Source organism: Gorilla gorilla, chromosome 2 (genome assembly GCF_029281585.2).
Source record: "Gorilla gorilla gorilla isolate KB3781 chromosome 2, NHGRI_mGorGor1-v2.1_pri, whole genome shotgun sequence".
Classification (NCBI taxonomy): Eukaryota; Metazoa; Chordata; class Mammalia; order Primates; family Hominidae; genus Gorilla; species Gorilla gorilla.
The window spans coordinates 46,386,153-46,401,971 of record NC_086017.1 but is presented as its reverse complement, the minus strand read 5'-3'; the positions used below and the strand labels follow the sequence as shown (position 1 = coordinate 46,401,971).

At 36.7% G+C, this 15,819-nt stretch overlaps 1 protein-coding gene across 7 annotated transcripts in view; it reads right to left on the bottom strand.

The window, feature by feature from the left end:
• STAC (SH3 and cysteine rich domain) overlaps positions 1-15,819 on the bottom strand; it is a 168,997-nt gene that overhangs the window by 38,447 nt on the left and 114,731 nt on the right. For all 7 annotated transcript variants that reach the window (XM_019022893.4, XM_063703684.1, XM_063703682.1 and 4 more), the window contains 2 exons: positions 5,068-5,132; positions 3,692-3,780 (listed from right to left, as the gene is read on the bottom strand). In XM_019022893.4, coding sequence (XP_018878438.1) covers positions 3,692-3,780; positions 5,068-5,132 — 154 coding nt within the window. The remainder of the gene's footprint in view (positions 1-3,691; positions 3,781-5,067; positions 5,133-15,819) is intronic.

The window sequence follows — 15,819 nt, the reverse complement described above, 5'->3', positions numbered from 1 at the left end:
AAGTGATGGGGAGAATGGAACAAAGTTGGAAAACACTCTTCAGGGTATTATCCAGGAGAACTTCCCCAAACTAACAAGACAAGCCAACATTCAAATTCAGGAAATATGGAGACCACCACAAAGATACTCCTCAAGAAGAGCAACCCCAAGACACATAATCATCAGATTCACCAAGGTTGAAATGAAGGAAAAAATGTTAAGCGCAGCCAGAGAGAAAGGTCGGATTACCCACAAAGGGAAGCACATCAGACTAACAGAAACCCTACAAGCCAGAAGAGAGTGTAGGCCAATATTCAACATTCTTAAAGAAAAGAATTTTCAACCCATAATTTTATATCCAGCCAAACTAAACTTCATAAGTGAAGGAGAAATAAAATCCTTTACTGACAAGCAAATGCTGAGCGATTCTGTCACCACCAGGCCTGCCTTATAAGAGCTCCTGAAGGAAGCACTAAATATGGAAAGGAACAACTGGTACTAGCCACTGCAGAAACATACCAAATTGTAAAGACCATTGACACCATGAAGAAACTGCATCAACTAACAAGCAAAATAACCAGCTAGCATCATAATGACAGGATCAAATTCACACATAATAATATTAACCTTAAATGAAAATGGGCTAAGTGCCCCAATTAAAAGTTGCAGACTGGCAAATTGGATAAAGAGTCAAGACCCATCGGTGTGCTTTGTTCAGGAGACCCATCTCATGTGCAAAGACACATATAGGCTCAAAATAAAGGGATGCAGGAATATTTACCAAGCAAATGGAAAGAAAAAAAAGCAGGAGTTGCAATCCTAGTCTCTGATAAAACAGACCTTAAACCAACAAAGATCAAAAAAGACAAGGAATACCATTACATAATGGTAAAGGGGTCAATGCCACCAGAAGAGCTACCCTAAATATATATGCACCCAATATGTAAAGCACCCAGATTCATAAAGCAAGTTCTTAGAGACCTACAGAGAGACTTAGACTCCCATACAATAATAGTGGGAGACTTTAACACACCACTGTAAATATTAGACAGATCAATGAGACAGAAAATTAACAAGGATCTTCAGGACTTGAACTCAGCTCTGGACCAAGCAGACCTAATAGACATCTACAGAACTCTCAACCCCCAATCAACAGAATACACATTCTTCTCAGCACCACATCACTCTTATTCTAATATTGACCACACAATCGGAAGTAAAACACACCTCAGCAAATGCAAAAGAACGGAAGGAAATCATAACAGTCTCTCAGACCACAGTGCAATCAAATTAGAGCACAGGATTAAGAAACTCACTAAAACCTACACAACTACATGGAAACTGAACAACCTGCTCCTGAATGACTACCAGCTAAATAATGACATTAAGGCAGAAATAAATAAGTTACTTGAAAGCAGTGAGAACAAAGACACAATGTACCAGAATCTCTGTGACACAGTTAAAGCAGTGTTTGGAGGGAAATATATAGCACTAAATGCCCACAGGAGAAAGCAAGAAAGATCTAAAATCGATACCCTAACATCACAATTAAAAGAACTAGAGAAGCAAGAGCAAACAAATTCAAAAGCTAGCAGAAGACAAGAAATAACTAAGATCAGAGCAGAAATGAAGGAGATAGAGACACAAAAAACCTTTCAAAACATCAATGAATCCAGGAGCTGGTTTTTTGAAAAGATTAACAAAATAGATAGACTGCTAGCCAGACTTAACAAAGAAGAAAAGAAAGAAGAATCAAATAGACACAATAAAATATGAGAAAGGGGATATCACTGCTGATCCCACAGAAATACAAGCTACCATCAGAGAATACTATACACACCTCTACACAAATAAACTAGAAAACCTAGAAGAAATGGATAAATTCCTGGACACATACACCCTCCCAAGACTAAATCAGAAAGAAGTCGAACCCCTGAATAGACCAATAACAAGTTCTGAAATTGAGGTAATAATTAATGGGCTATCAACCAAAAAAAGCCCAGGACCAGATGGAATCACAGCCGAATTCTACCAGAGGTACAAAGAGTAGCTGGTACTATTCCTTCTGAAACTATTCCAAACAATAGAAGAAGAGGGACTCCTCCCTAACTCATTTTATGAAGTCAGCATCATCCTGATTCCAAAACCTGGCAGAGATGCAACAAAAAAGAAAATTTCAGGCCAATATCCCTGATGAACATCGATGTGAAAATCCTCATAAAATACTGGCAAACCGAATCCAGCAGCAGGACAAAAAGCTTATCCACCTCGATCAAGTCAGCTTCATCTGGGGATGCAAGGCTGTTTCAATATACACAAATCAATAAACATAATCCATCACATAAACAGAACCAATGACAAAAACCACATGATTGTCTCAATAGATGCAGAAAAAGCCTTTGATAAAATTCAATACCCCTTCATGCTAAAAACTCTCATAAACTAAGTATTGATGGAAGGACAAAATAATAAGAGCTATTTATGACAAACCTACACCCAATATCATACTGAATGGGCAAAAACTGGAAGCATTCCCTTTCAAAACCAGCACAAGACAAGGATGCCCTCTCTCACCACTCCTATTCAACATAGCATTGGAAGTTCTGGCCAGGGCAATCAGGCAACAGAAAGAAATAAAGCATATTCAAATAGAAAGAGAGGAAGTCAAATTGTCTCTGTTTGCAGATGACATGATTGTATATTTAGAAAACCCCATCATCTCAGCCCAAAATCTCCTTAAGCTGATAGGCAACTTCAGCAAAGTCTCAGGATTCAAAATCAATGTGCAAAAATCACAAGCATTCCTATACACCAATAATAAACAGAGAGCCAAATCATGAATAAACTCGCATTCACAATTGTTACAAAGAGAATAAAATACCTAGGAATCCAGCTTGCAAGGGATGTGAAGGACCTCTTCAAGGAGAACTACAAACCAATGCAAGGAAACAAGAGAGGACACAAACAAATGGAAGAACATTCCATGCTCATGGATAGGAAGAACTATTATCCTGAAAATGGCCATACTGCCCAAAGTAATTTATAGATTCAATGCTATCCCCATCAAGCTACCACTGACTTTCTTCACAGAATTAGAAAAAACTACTTTAAAGTTCATATGGAACCAAAAAAAGCCCGCATAGCCAAGGCAATCCTAAGCCAAAAGCACAAAGCTGGAGGCATCACACTACCTGACTTCAAACTATACTACAAGGTTACAGTAACCAAAACAGCATGGTACTGGCACAAAAACATATAGACCAATGGTACAGAACAGAGGCCTCAGAAATAACACCACACATCAGCAACTATCTGATATTTGATTAAATATATTTTTTGATTCCCTATTAGGCCCCACCAGATGCCAAGTGCATTTAACGTTCAACCTTCATGAAAACTCCCATTAGCAGTTCTGTTGAGCATGTACTAAAGTGGTGCTTCCCAAAGTGTGTTCCTTGGACAGCATTGTCAGTGCCACCTGGGAACTCCTTAGGAATGCAACTTCTTAGGCCCTGCCTCACATCTGATGAATCAAAAACTCTGGGGACAGGGCCTGTGTGTTAACCAGCCTTGCAGGTCATTAGATACATGCTAAAGTTTGAGAATCACAGCTATAAAGCATTAGGAGGGGCACAGATGGACTTACTTTTTCACATGGAGAAATACTGACTTTAAAATTTTACTCTTTTTTTTCTTTACAGAAGGTTTTTACCTCATTTCCAAATCTTCATTCTCCTGTGGTACAAATTTGTACAAGGCAACATAGGTGTTCATCTGTAATGGGTCTTTGGAAAGAGATCCCTGAAAGAGAAAATAAAAGAAAAATGAGAAAAGAAAGGTGAAAGAAATTGAGAGAGGAAAGAAAGAAAACAGGAAATGGAGAAGTCATTGCAATGTAATTTCAGTGTATGGATCGTAAGTGTTATCTAACCATTATTAAAGATTTTCTTTCAACTTTGCATTTATTTTTAATTTCTTAACCGAGGTTGGTTTCACTATAAACAATTTGAAAACAATTATTTGGAACTCTTTGTCAGAAATATTGCAATTTTCTTCAAATAAATTTTCTTTGATAATGTAGTTGTTCATGAAAAATGGTACAAGTTAGACTTCAGAAATGGGAATATTCTTTCTAAAGAAAGAGGGACACATGAATAGTAGTGTATAACTCTCACTTCCTAAAATTAACTGTTTCATCAGTTAGCCGAAAAGTTGGTATCTAGTATATCAAAGGGAACCAGGTATATTCATCTGGCAATTAGTTCATTTATGTTGAGAAAAAAGCATAGGTTTTGGCATGAGACTGATTTAGTTTACATCAGGGTACCACCATCTATTGGCAATGAAACCTTGCAATAATGACAATACAAGCTGCTGTTTTGATAGTTTGTTGTGTGCTAGGCATTATGTTACATGCATTAGCATACTTGAACTTAACAACAACTCTGTTAGGTAGATTCTGTTTTTGTCCCCAATTTACAGATGATAAAAGACTCTTGTAAGCATCATATAAATATTAGCTATTATTACTAACCAAATAAATGTTAATGCTATAAAAACATTTATGCTTTATAATAAACAAGTTAAAATTATATATTATCTCATATATAGTTGCATCATATATCTAACTATATACTAATATAAATACATGCTATAAATTTATAGAAAACATACACAAAAGCTGTACACAACTATATATATCTTTTTATCTATAATTCACTCTGCTCTTCAAAGCTCAGGTACGTTATATATATTATTCTAGTTTGTCTAAATTTTACCTATGTAAATGAACATAAAATATGACATATATGCTATAAAATACAGTGATAATATATTATATAATTCTATAATCTACACATTATATAACAGAAACAAAAGGTGCACAGTGCAATGCTTACTCTTTTTACCTTTTATGCACTGTGCTAGTTCTGTTTATTCCATGCTATGGTACGTTGTGCTATATTATTCTATTCTCTAAAGATGCTGGTCTGGACTCACTAAATTGATTTCATGACCCACTTGGATGGTGACATGCAGGTCTATCTAAGGACTCCTGTCTGACTTGTCTTCTGTGACATCCATAAATACCTGGTGGTTTATGTTCTTCGCTGGATCTCTGAAATCATCAGTGCCATTTTCTGGATATGTAAACACTGAAGGAGACAAGAGAAAGCAGGTGCTCTATGAATCTAGTTACCATTTAAACAAATATTCCTGAAAGATGGCTTTATTTATTCTAAGTACCATAGCTTCTACTTTACTACTTATTGCCTTTTCCTCACCCTCTGTGACCCAGTGTTCAGGTGGTCTTCCACATGTCTCTTCTCCTGCCTCCCCATGCAGCATTCTGCACCACCTTCTCTGTGCTCCCACAACTTTTGTACATGCCTGACTAGCACTTTCCTCTTGTAATGATTGGCAGTAGTGTGTTCATATTTGATCTCATTTGGTAGTGTACCTCTCAGGAGCATTTGTCCTTGTTGAATGCATCAAACCGCTTGTTAATGGGGTGGTAGTTGAGATATAGTCCAATTTAGTTGTATTTGAGCTGCCTCTTCTAAATATGATTCTTTAATCTATATTCAGTATCTTGATTGTAGTTTCTTGAAGATATCTACATTATATTTTGAAGTTTAAAGCTTTAGTTTTAAACTTCAAAATATTTCCTTGATTTCTTATTGTCAACGCATTGGGGCTACTATTTGTTTTTTCTTTTAGTTTATTCTTGGGAAGTATAATTTTCTTCCTTTTGTATTTAAGTATCCACTCTGTAGCCTTTGATAGTGGACAAGCCTTCACAAAATGGGCAGGAAGGCTGGGCACGGTGGCTCACACCTATAATCCCAGCAGTTTGGGAGGCCGAGGTGGGTAGATCACTTGAGGTCAGGAGTTCAAGACCAGCTTGGCCAACTTGGTGAAACCCTATCTCTACTAAAATACAAAAATTAGCTGAGCATGGTGGCATGTGCCTGTAATCCCAGCTACTTGGGAGGCTGAGGCAGGAGAATCGCTTAAGCCTGGTGCAAGGTGGAGGTTGCAGTGAGGCAAGATCACACCACTGCACTCCAGCCTGGGTGATAGAGTGAGACTCCATCTAAAAAACAAAAACAAAAACAAAAACAAAAAAACAAAAAACAATAAACGAAATGAGCAGGAGTTTTCATTGTCCACATACCCAGCTGTGGGAGGTTCCTGATGGATAATGGGACTTCTGCCTTATCTAGTTTGGTCAGCCTAACCTACATCCATAACTTATGTCATAGCTTTATCATTCTCATCATATGTATTTTCCTTAAACAAAAATGTGGTAAATATTTCCAAGTTTATATAATAAAGCTTTGTTCTTTAAATTACTCTACCATTTTGATGACTTGAAATTTTTAGATTATACATTGCTGCTTTATTCTTCTCTTTGATTTCCCTTCAGATTATCAAGGAAATGTCAGTAGAGGGAGGGGATCACCACAGAAAGCTCTATAACCTATTTCATTAGTGCACTGACAGTCTTTACTGTTCTTAAAATAGCCTCAACAACAGTGATATAGAAAACGTGCTTCAGAACAAGAGCCTCTGTAAATGTACTGATGCTTATCAAATATCTATTCTTCTTGGCTTATAGTTCCAGAGTTCATGGATGCAATTCCATTATCCCTAGTAAGCCAATATGCAATCATTGGTGGAGCTCTGGTTTGTAAGTAACCAGAAAACGAAGGCCTGGTTCTATGAATCTTGTCTGCCTCAATATTTGGCCACTCAACTTGATGTTTACCAGTCTAAAAAGAGTAGAGATTAGCAAAACCTTTTTCTGGTAATGTGTGACTGTCTGAAATCCTGCTGTAAACACTTGATTCCCTAAGTATAAAACTGGACACCTATGAAAGAATATTAAATATTTGAATGGAAATGTAAAGAGAGTCTTCCTAGAAAATTCTTGATTTGGCCTAAAAGGGCGTCTACATAAAGTGCATATACAATGTTCAGTGTGGATTGATTTTACAATTTTGTAATTTCACATTGTTTCAATTTTTATATTGAATCTCACTCTGGCCATCTGGCTCAAAATGTGTATCATCTTTGTAAACTTTGCTGAAAAATATTTGAAGTGACCCTATATATGTTTTCATGTATGGTTGCAAGAAGAAATGGAAGGTTGCAAAAATAATTTTTAAACCTATTCCAACCATTTATAAGATTTTGAGTTAATGGAAGCGGAGAAAAGAAAGGTAACTACCGAAAACATATCATACACCTTTTATTTTTGGTGCTTTAAATTATTTCATGAAAAATAACTTGGTCGTTTATTTCACCCATAACAAGAATTCAAAGAATATGTCTATTATGTAGGCATAGTTTCTAACGTTACAGAAGCAAAACGAACCTTTAGTTCTTACCACATCCCCAAAGAACTTTCTTCTTTTCCTATCCTATATGCTGTCTTTTGTTTTTTACCTTGCAGACCTGTGAGGCCCAAGACCACTGTGTTTTTTAGTTAGATTATTATTTTTTTAACCTAGTAATGCAGCAAGTTACATTACTGGATTATCTGATGTGAACCCAAATTTGCATCCCTGGAATAAGTTCAACTGGGCAATTATACAATGTCTTTTAAAAATACTTTATGGGTTCTTACTGAGATTTTGCTTGAGATTTCTGCATCTGTATTCAAGAGAAAGACTGGCCAGTGATTTTCCTTTTTCATGATATCCTTGTTTGGGTTTCAAGTCAGTATAATCCTAGCCTCATAAACTGAGTTGGAGAATGCTGCTGTCCTTCCTCCTTGCTACTTCTTGTTTCTCTGAAAGAGCTTATGTAATCTGAAAATTTTCTCTTCCTTAAATGTTTCGTAGAATTTACTTATAAAGTTTTTCAGGCCTAGTATTGTCATTGTGCAAAATTTAAAATATTGATTCAGCTTCTATAAATATTATAAGAAAATTCATGTTTCCTATTTCTATTTCTTCTTGAGTCAGGCTTTAATCGTTGATATCTATCTTTATATCTGCCTATTTAAAAATGTTTTAAAGTACATTGGCATGAAGTTGGTTATAAAATTCTTTGGTTTTCTTTTCAATCTCTGTTATGTTTCTCTTTTTAGTATTTATTTTTGTTTCATCTCTTTTATCTTAAAAAATCATTAGAGATTGTAATTTTGTTTAAAAAATACTCAAGATTTATTGATCTATCTTTGTAATTTAATAATTTCTGCTCTTGTCTTTATTATTGCCTTCTGCTTTTCTGAGTTTATTCTATTTTATTTTCCTTAAGTATAGTGCTTAGATATTACTTTTCAGACTTTCTTATTTTTTTTACACTCATTTTAAAGCTAAATACTCAAATCCCAACTTTAGCACTTTGGATACGTGTTGTTTTGATATGCTTTCATTCTTATTTAGCTTTAAATATATTCCAGTCTTTATTATGAATCCCTTTAACATACGATTTTGTTTTTTCTTTGTTTTTGAGACAAGGTCTTGTTCTGTCGCCCAGGCTGGAGAGCAGTGGCACAATTATAGCTCACGGCAGCCTCGACCTTCCAGGCTCAAGTGATCCTTCCCCCTAAGCTTCCACAGTAGCTGGACTATAGACATATGCCACCCTGCCCGGCTAATTTTCTTAAATTTTGTGTAGAGACAGAGTCTCCCTAAGTTGCCTAGGCTGGGCTTGAACTCCTGGCATCAAATGGTCCTCCAACCTTGGCCTCCCAAAGTGTTGGGATTATAGGTGTGAGCCACCATGCCCAGCCAAGCTATAAAAATTTTAGAAGTGTTTTTATTTTACAAGTTATTGGTTTTCCTAGTTATCTTTTGACTATTGATTTCTATCTAATTTGCACTGTGGTCAGAAAGATGTATTCTATATAATAATAATTATTTGAAATTCATGAAATTGGCTTTATGACCTAGTGGGTGATCAGTATTTTAAATAATTCCATGTGTTCTTTTTAAAATTAATTTTAATTCTGGGGTACATGTGCAGGTTTGTTACACATGTAAACATGTGCCATGGTGGTTTGCTGTATCTATCAACCCATCATCTAGGCATTAAGCCCAGCATGCATTAGCTATTTTTCCTAATACTCTCCCTCCCCCACCTCCTTCGCCTGACGGGCCCCAGTGTGTGTTGTTCCCCTCCCTGGGTCCATGTGTTCTCATTGTTCAGCTCCTACTTATAAGTGAGAACATGCGGTGTTTGGTTTTCTGTTTCTGCATTGGTTTGTTTAGGATAATGGCTTCTAGCTCCATCCATGTTCCTGCAAAGGACATGATCTCATTCATTTTTATGGCTGCATAGTATTCCATGGTGTATATGTACCACATGTGTTCTTAAAAGGAATGTGCATCTTCTACTTGTTACATGGAGTGTCCTTTTTAGGTAAATTAGATTAGGATTGTCAAATGTGTCATCAAATCCTCTATATCTGTACAGAATATTTTTGTCTATCTGGTTTGCCAATAACTGAGAGGCATCTTAAAATCACTCAAGAATTTGGAATAATTTTGTCAATTTCTCCTTGAGTTTCTATCATTTTTCAGGCTGTGTATCAGGTATATGCAAGTTTAGAATTTATATCTTCAGATGAAGTGAACATGACCATGTAAATAACACTTTTAAATTCTAGTAATGCTTTCTCGGCCTTAAAGTCAATTTTTCACACATTAATACAGCTATATAATTTTTTTTGCTTAATATTTGCCTGTGGTTGCCCCTTGGTTTCTATGTCTGAAAAGTTATTTATTCTGCCTATGTTTTTCTTTCTTCCCCCTGCAGAAAGTTAAAAAAAAACTTTTGTTTTTTTAATTTTCTACATCCTTATGTTTTAGATATTTATAAGTAGTATATAGGTCATTTAAAAAATCTAGTCTGAAAATCTTTATCTTTTATCTAGAGTGCTTAAATCAGTTTACATTTATTTTGATTACTGATAAATTGGGATTCCTTCCTAACATTTTATTTTGTATTTGTCCCAAATTTTCTATGCTTTTTCTTCTATTTTGCCACTTTCCATCCTTTCTTTCTTTTGAATTGATTGATTTTTTTTCTCCTTCTCATCTTTCAGTTTGGTTCCCTTTCTGGTTTGGAAAGTTGAGTCTATTTTTATTCCTTTAGCAGTCATCTTAGAAATTTTATGAGATATGTTTTAACAAAATAGAAAGTGAAATAGTATATTTAATCTCCTCCCAAGCAATACATAATCTCTGAATGCCCATTTCCCACATAAAGTCAGTATTTCAGCTAATGTTTTATTAACAACTTTTTAAAAACATTATTTTAAAAAATGTATCCAGTGTTTGCTTAGATTTAACCACATGTTTACCACTTTCTTTGCTCTTTATTTCTTCTTACATTTCCGTCTTTCCATTGAGGTCATATTTTCCTCTTTGAAGTACATCTTTTTAAAATGTTTTGAATATAGGTCTTTCTTAATTGAGCTGTAAATACAATTTTTGTCTGAAAAATATATTATTGAAAGATAGTTTTGCTTCATTTACAATTCTAGGTTAAGAATCACTTTTCTTTCAGCAAACTGAAGATAGCATTCTACTGTTATTTCACTTATACTGTAATTTGTAAGAAGTAACAGTCTAATTTTCATTTCTTTGTAGGTAATCAGTCTTTCATACTGCATTTTATGTTTTCTTTTATCTTTGAAATTCTGCAGTTTCAGCAACCTACGTCTAGGTATAGATTTCTAAATTTGAGTAATGGTGTCTTTAATCAATTCTGGAAAATTCTCCACAAGTATGTTCTTACATATTGTCTCTCTCTCATTCTCTTTCTCTATCTCTCTTTTTGAGACAGGGTCTGGTGCTGTCTCTCCCAGGCTGGAGTACAGTGGCATAATCATGGCTCACTGCAGCCTCAAACTCCCAGGTTCAAGCAATTCTCCTACCTCAGCCTCCCAGCTAGCTGGGATTACAGACAGGCACCACCACGCCTGGCTAATTTTGTATTTTTTGTAAAGATGGAGTTTCACAATGTTTCCCAAGCTGGTCTCAAACTCCCGGGCTCAAGCAATTCTCCTATCTCGGCCTCCCAAAGTGGTGAGATTACAGGCGTGAGCCACTGTGCCCGGGGCCCCATTCTCTCTTTATGTACTTCTAAATTGTCACTTAGATGCATGTTGGACTTATTCATCTTTCATGTCACTTTTAATCTCACAAATTCTACTGCTTTGGCTTCCTAACTATACCCTAATATTTCTTTGGTTCTATATTTTAGGGAACTAATTCTCTCTTTATGCCTAATATGTTGTTAAACCCATCAATCAAATTTCTACTTAAAAAAAATTCTCGAAGTTCTATTTGACTTTCCTCAAGCTTGCCTGTTTACTTCTGATAGTCTCTTTTTCCTTTGTTATGTTTTATGGTCCATTTTTAACATTTTAAATATATACAATTATATAGTTATATATTTCTTAATTTGATAATTCTTACATGTACAGTCTTGAAAATCTGACCATAAAATTGGTTGTTTCTGCTAATACTTACTCATCATGGCTCATTTTCTCATGTGTTTGGTGAATTTTGATTTTTAGCTTGTGTTCTTTGAGGGTTCATTTCTGAGAAGTTTTTGAGGTCTGGCTTAAAATTTTCTTCCTCTAGAGAGGGTTTATATTTGTTTCTGCCAAATGCCTGGTGATCTTACTGTACCTGGGCCACTTTAAACTACATTAAACTAAAATTTCATATTATTATATTATTTGCCCATACAGGTAGTATGAATTCAGGCCCTAAAATCCAAGTAAGAAGACTGTTTCTTTCTTTCCTCCTTTCTTTCCTTTCTTCTCTCCCTCCCTTCCTCTTCTCTGCCTGTCTTTCTTTCTTTCTTTCCTTTCCTCTCCACTTTTTTGTTTCCATTCTTTTCCACCTGAGTTAAGGCTGGTATAGCATATTCCTCTGCAGGGAATCGTGTTTGTCCAGTGATCCTCAGGGTATCTTTTGGGGTATTAATATGTTTCAAAAGGGTCTTTCATCCAACCTAATACCCTGGCCACTCCCCATTTTATTGTCTATTGTTCATAAATGGGGCCTATTATTTCCCAAGCTAAGGCTCTAGGGATGTGCATAGTAAATCCTTTACCTGCTTGTATCTCTGAATTCATGTTTTATTGCCATTCCTAGACTCTAAGGAATTGCCTTATTTTGCTGCCAGCTCAGCCATGCATTAACTAGAATTTTTTTTAGAACAATTCTTTCTCTTAACAGTTTTAGGAGTGCTAAACTGGGAAAAATTCCTCTGAATGTCCAGTTCTCCACATTGCTGGAAAGGGAATCTTCTGTTCAACTTTAAAAAGATCTTTACCTGAACTTGATACAAAGCATGTGTTGCAGAAACATACCACAAATATTTGCATCTGCAATGTAGAAATTATCCACTGGAGTGGTACCAAAACCAGGGGCATCTGCCAACTTAACCAGGAAAATATCTGCTCTTTTTGACACCTTAAAATTTGACATATTGAATTAGTACATGCTAAAGGCTAGGATATATTTTCCAGATCTGAGCTTTCCTTTTTTTTTTAGAATAAAATTTCTTTGCTTTAGTGCAAAGTGAGGTAATATTCGATTTTGTAATATCCTTAAGTGGCTGTGATTAACCCAGCCCTTTCTGAAGAAAATTCTAGGAATTTGTATTGCTTATGTCCTCTTCTGTCTCTCTTCCAGGAAAATTATGATCACACAGAGTCATTCTGAAATGCAATTACTGAAGGCAGCCAATAACATTATTATTTGGCATTTGGAGCTGAAATAGGCAGGCCAGATTTTACTTCAGGCGATATTTTACTTCTCTCTTTGCTTGTTACTTTGTTATGAGTGAAGCTTCTAGCAGTTAAGCCAAAGGTGAAGACCAACAATTTCCTCCATGTATATTTATGATGCATCCAGGAATAGTGTTCAAAACAACAACCATAAATACTCAGACCTGCCAAGGATCATTTATAAGAGAGAAAGGAGAGACTGTACTCTTAGCAGTAAAGAAGTTAGTATGAATTGTACTTCCTTCCAAGGTGGCTTTGGAGATATTCCTCAAGGAATTTGACATAATAGCTGGCTGGAAGAAATGACACCTGTATGCACTGCATGTTTTTAAAGACATAAATGAACATGTAATGCAGAACTGGTTGTGACTGTAATCCTAGACACTGCTTCTGAACAGCAACACCCTCCTTGCATGACTGAGAAGATCTGTGGGAACTTGGACCACATACGTAGGGTGTTTTCTCCATGTTGTTTCTCAAACTGCATGGACAGGACATTAAAGCCAATCAAGGGAAAGTGTTTTGAAGCAAATTGTTGCATAATTAATCCACCTAGCTTCTCAGGGTGCATTGTAGAGAAAGCTATTGCTGATCAAAAGAACTGTTAATGCATCTCCAACACTTTTTGGGAGTTTATTGCTTGCTAAGTTCTTTCACCACATCTCTTTGAGAAAGGCTGTGAAAATGCCCCTTAACACAGAAGAGATGGAAAATTGTCAACTTGGTGTCTTTGTGTGTACTACTCTGTGACTTAGTTTCCTTATCTTTACGGGGGGTATTGTGTGCATGTGTGTGTATTGAAGGGGAGGGAATTGGACTAGGTGACCTCTAGTCCTACTTCTTAAACTTTAATGAGCCTATGAACCACAGATTCATATGCAGATCCTGATTCAGCAGGTGTGGAATGGCCTGAAACTTACTATTTCTAACAGGCTTTCAAGTGATGCTCACGTGAGTTGTCCATGAGCCACATTTAGAGTAGCCACATTTAGAGTGAGGCTCTACCTGCATCTCTGACACTTTACGATTGTATGATGGCTTTGTTAATAGCAGTGATGCTACATATCAGTGATTGCTAAATATAGCCCTTCCTATTTTAAAATCCTATTAAGACCACCTTTTGAGAGAAGAAACCCTCAGTGTAAATTGTGTTCTAACTCCTCAAGGAATTGGTGAGCAACAGCATAGACAGAGCCAGGCCAGGATGGCTGAGGCAGAGAGTTAAGCAGTGAGCACATGCTGGGCATAATTTTGAGAAGCAGCAGATAGAGTTTGCTGATGGATTATATCTGAGGTGTGAGAGGAAGAGGGAGTCAGGGCTGATGTCCAAGACTTTGGCCTAATCAACTGGTTGAATGAAGTTCCTATTTACTGAGCAGAGACAATTGTGGGAAGAGCCAGTCTGAATGTGTGGCTGGGTGAGGGGATCAAGAGTAAAGTTTGGGTACGTTAACTTTAAGATGACTATTCTGCATTCAGATGGCAATGTCCAATAGGTGATAGGCATCTGGAGGCAGCAAGGAAGCCTAATACTGAAGATGAAGTTTGAATCATCAATGTATGGATAGTATTTACATTCATTATCTCATCCAAAGATCATAAGAACCCTATGGATTTGGTGTTATTATCTTCATTTTAGAGATGAGGTGATTGAAGCAGAGAGAGGCTAGGTCGCTGCTTTGGGATCACACGAGCATTAAGTGAAGTCTAGCACTCTGCTTCCAGAGCAAAAACGGGCCAAGGACCAAATGTTTCCAGTGCAGTTAGTGAGGAGAAGGCCAGCAGTGATGTTGATGAGAAGAGTGTCAGGGGAAAGGGGAAAGCAGAGGTCAGACTCAGGACTGAGCAGCTGATCACACTTAAAGCATTATCATGCAAGTCTCTGGTGAGTCAGATATTGAGAAACTTTAGGATTGCTGTTTAAATTCAGTTGCTGGTCTTGCAGTGCCAGACAGTTGGGCTGGGATGGCCCTGCTGTGCTGCTGACCTGCTATGAAGTTCCCCTCGAAGCCAATACCCTCTAATTTGTCTCTCTAATGGCACTGCTAAGTGCTCAGTGGTTGTTTGCATTATCTAAAAGTACAGTTTCCCTCATGTGATGCCAAAGAATCCTTACCCCAGTGGTGAGCTTTAGCAGATGTGTGTGGGCCTGGCAAGGGGGTGCATGGTGAACACTGGCACTTATTTAGGAAGGAAAATCCTGGGGCAGCTGAGCACATGGTGCCTTGTGGGAATCACACAGGCATAGTCCTAACTGAAGAAGAGCCATAAATGAATTCCCAGAGTGAAGGAAGTAAAAGTGATACCTCATCAGACAGCTGTTGACAAAACAGCTATGTGGTATTGAATGAGGAATTTCTGCATCCAGGCTGGAAAAGGCAGGGCTTGGAGTGGAGTTTGGAGGGATAACTTCTGCCATGAGAATGCATTCAGCTCAAGTTAACAATGCAACTCAGGTCCTGCAGGACTTTGACTAATACACTTTTGCTAATGATAGTAAATGCTTCATAAATATTTTTTGATAAACTAGTGAAGGTTAAGTAGTTATTGATGTCCAAAAGGCCTAGCAAGAATGCATCCATAAGGATCTGGTCACATGTCTTTAAGCTCTGGATTATGAGGTGGCTCTTTCTTAATGTCAGCAAGTGGAAGTATGAAGTTAGCATTTAATAAATATTTTAGAAATTATTATAACAAAGGCTTAAATTATTAGATTAAATAATTTTAATATAGAATGTTTGGCTGGATTGTACATATCAGTTTTTTGAGCTTCTTAGTTGTCCTTGCTGGGGAAGGAGCCAAATGTGAGGCCCACACTTCCCTCTTGGGCCCCACCACCACTTGGTTTCAGGTACCTAAGGTGTAGCACAAATTAGCTTCTCTGTGGTACGGTTTGCTAATCTAATCTAATCTAGCTCAGTGGAGAAAATGACGTATTCACAAAAAGTTCTGGAAGCGACTCTTAAACCCCAATACAGCTCAGTTTATATATATATATATATGTATATATACTCTCATAAGAGTAAATATACTCTCATAAAGTATGAGAACTCAGGATATAGAGCTCAGGAACATATTAG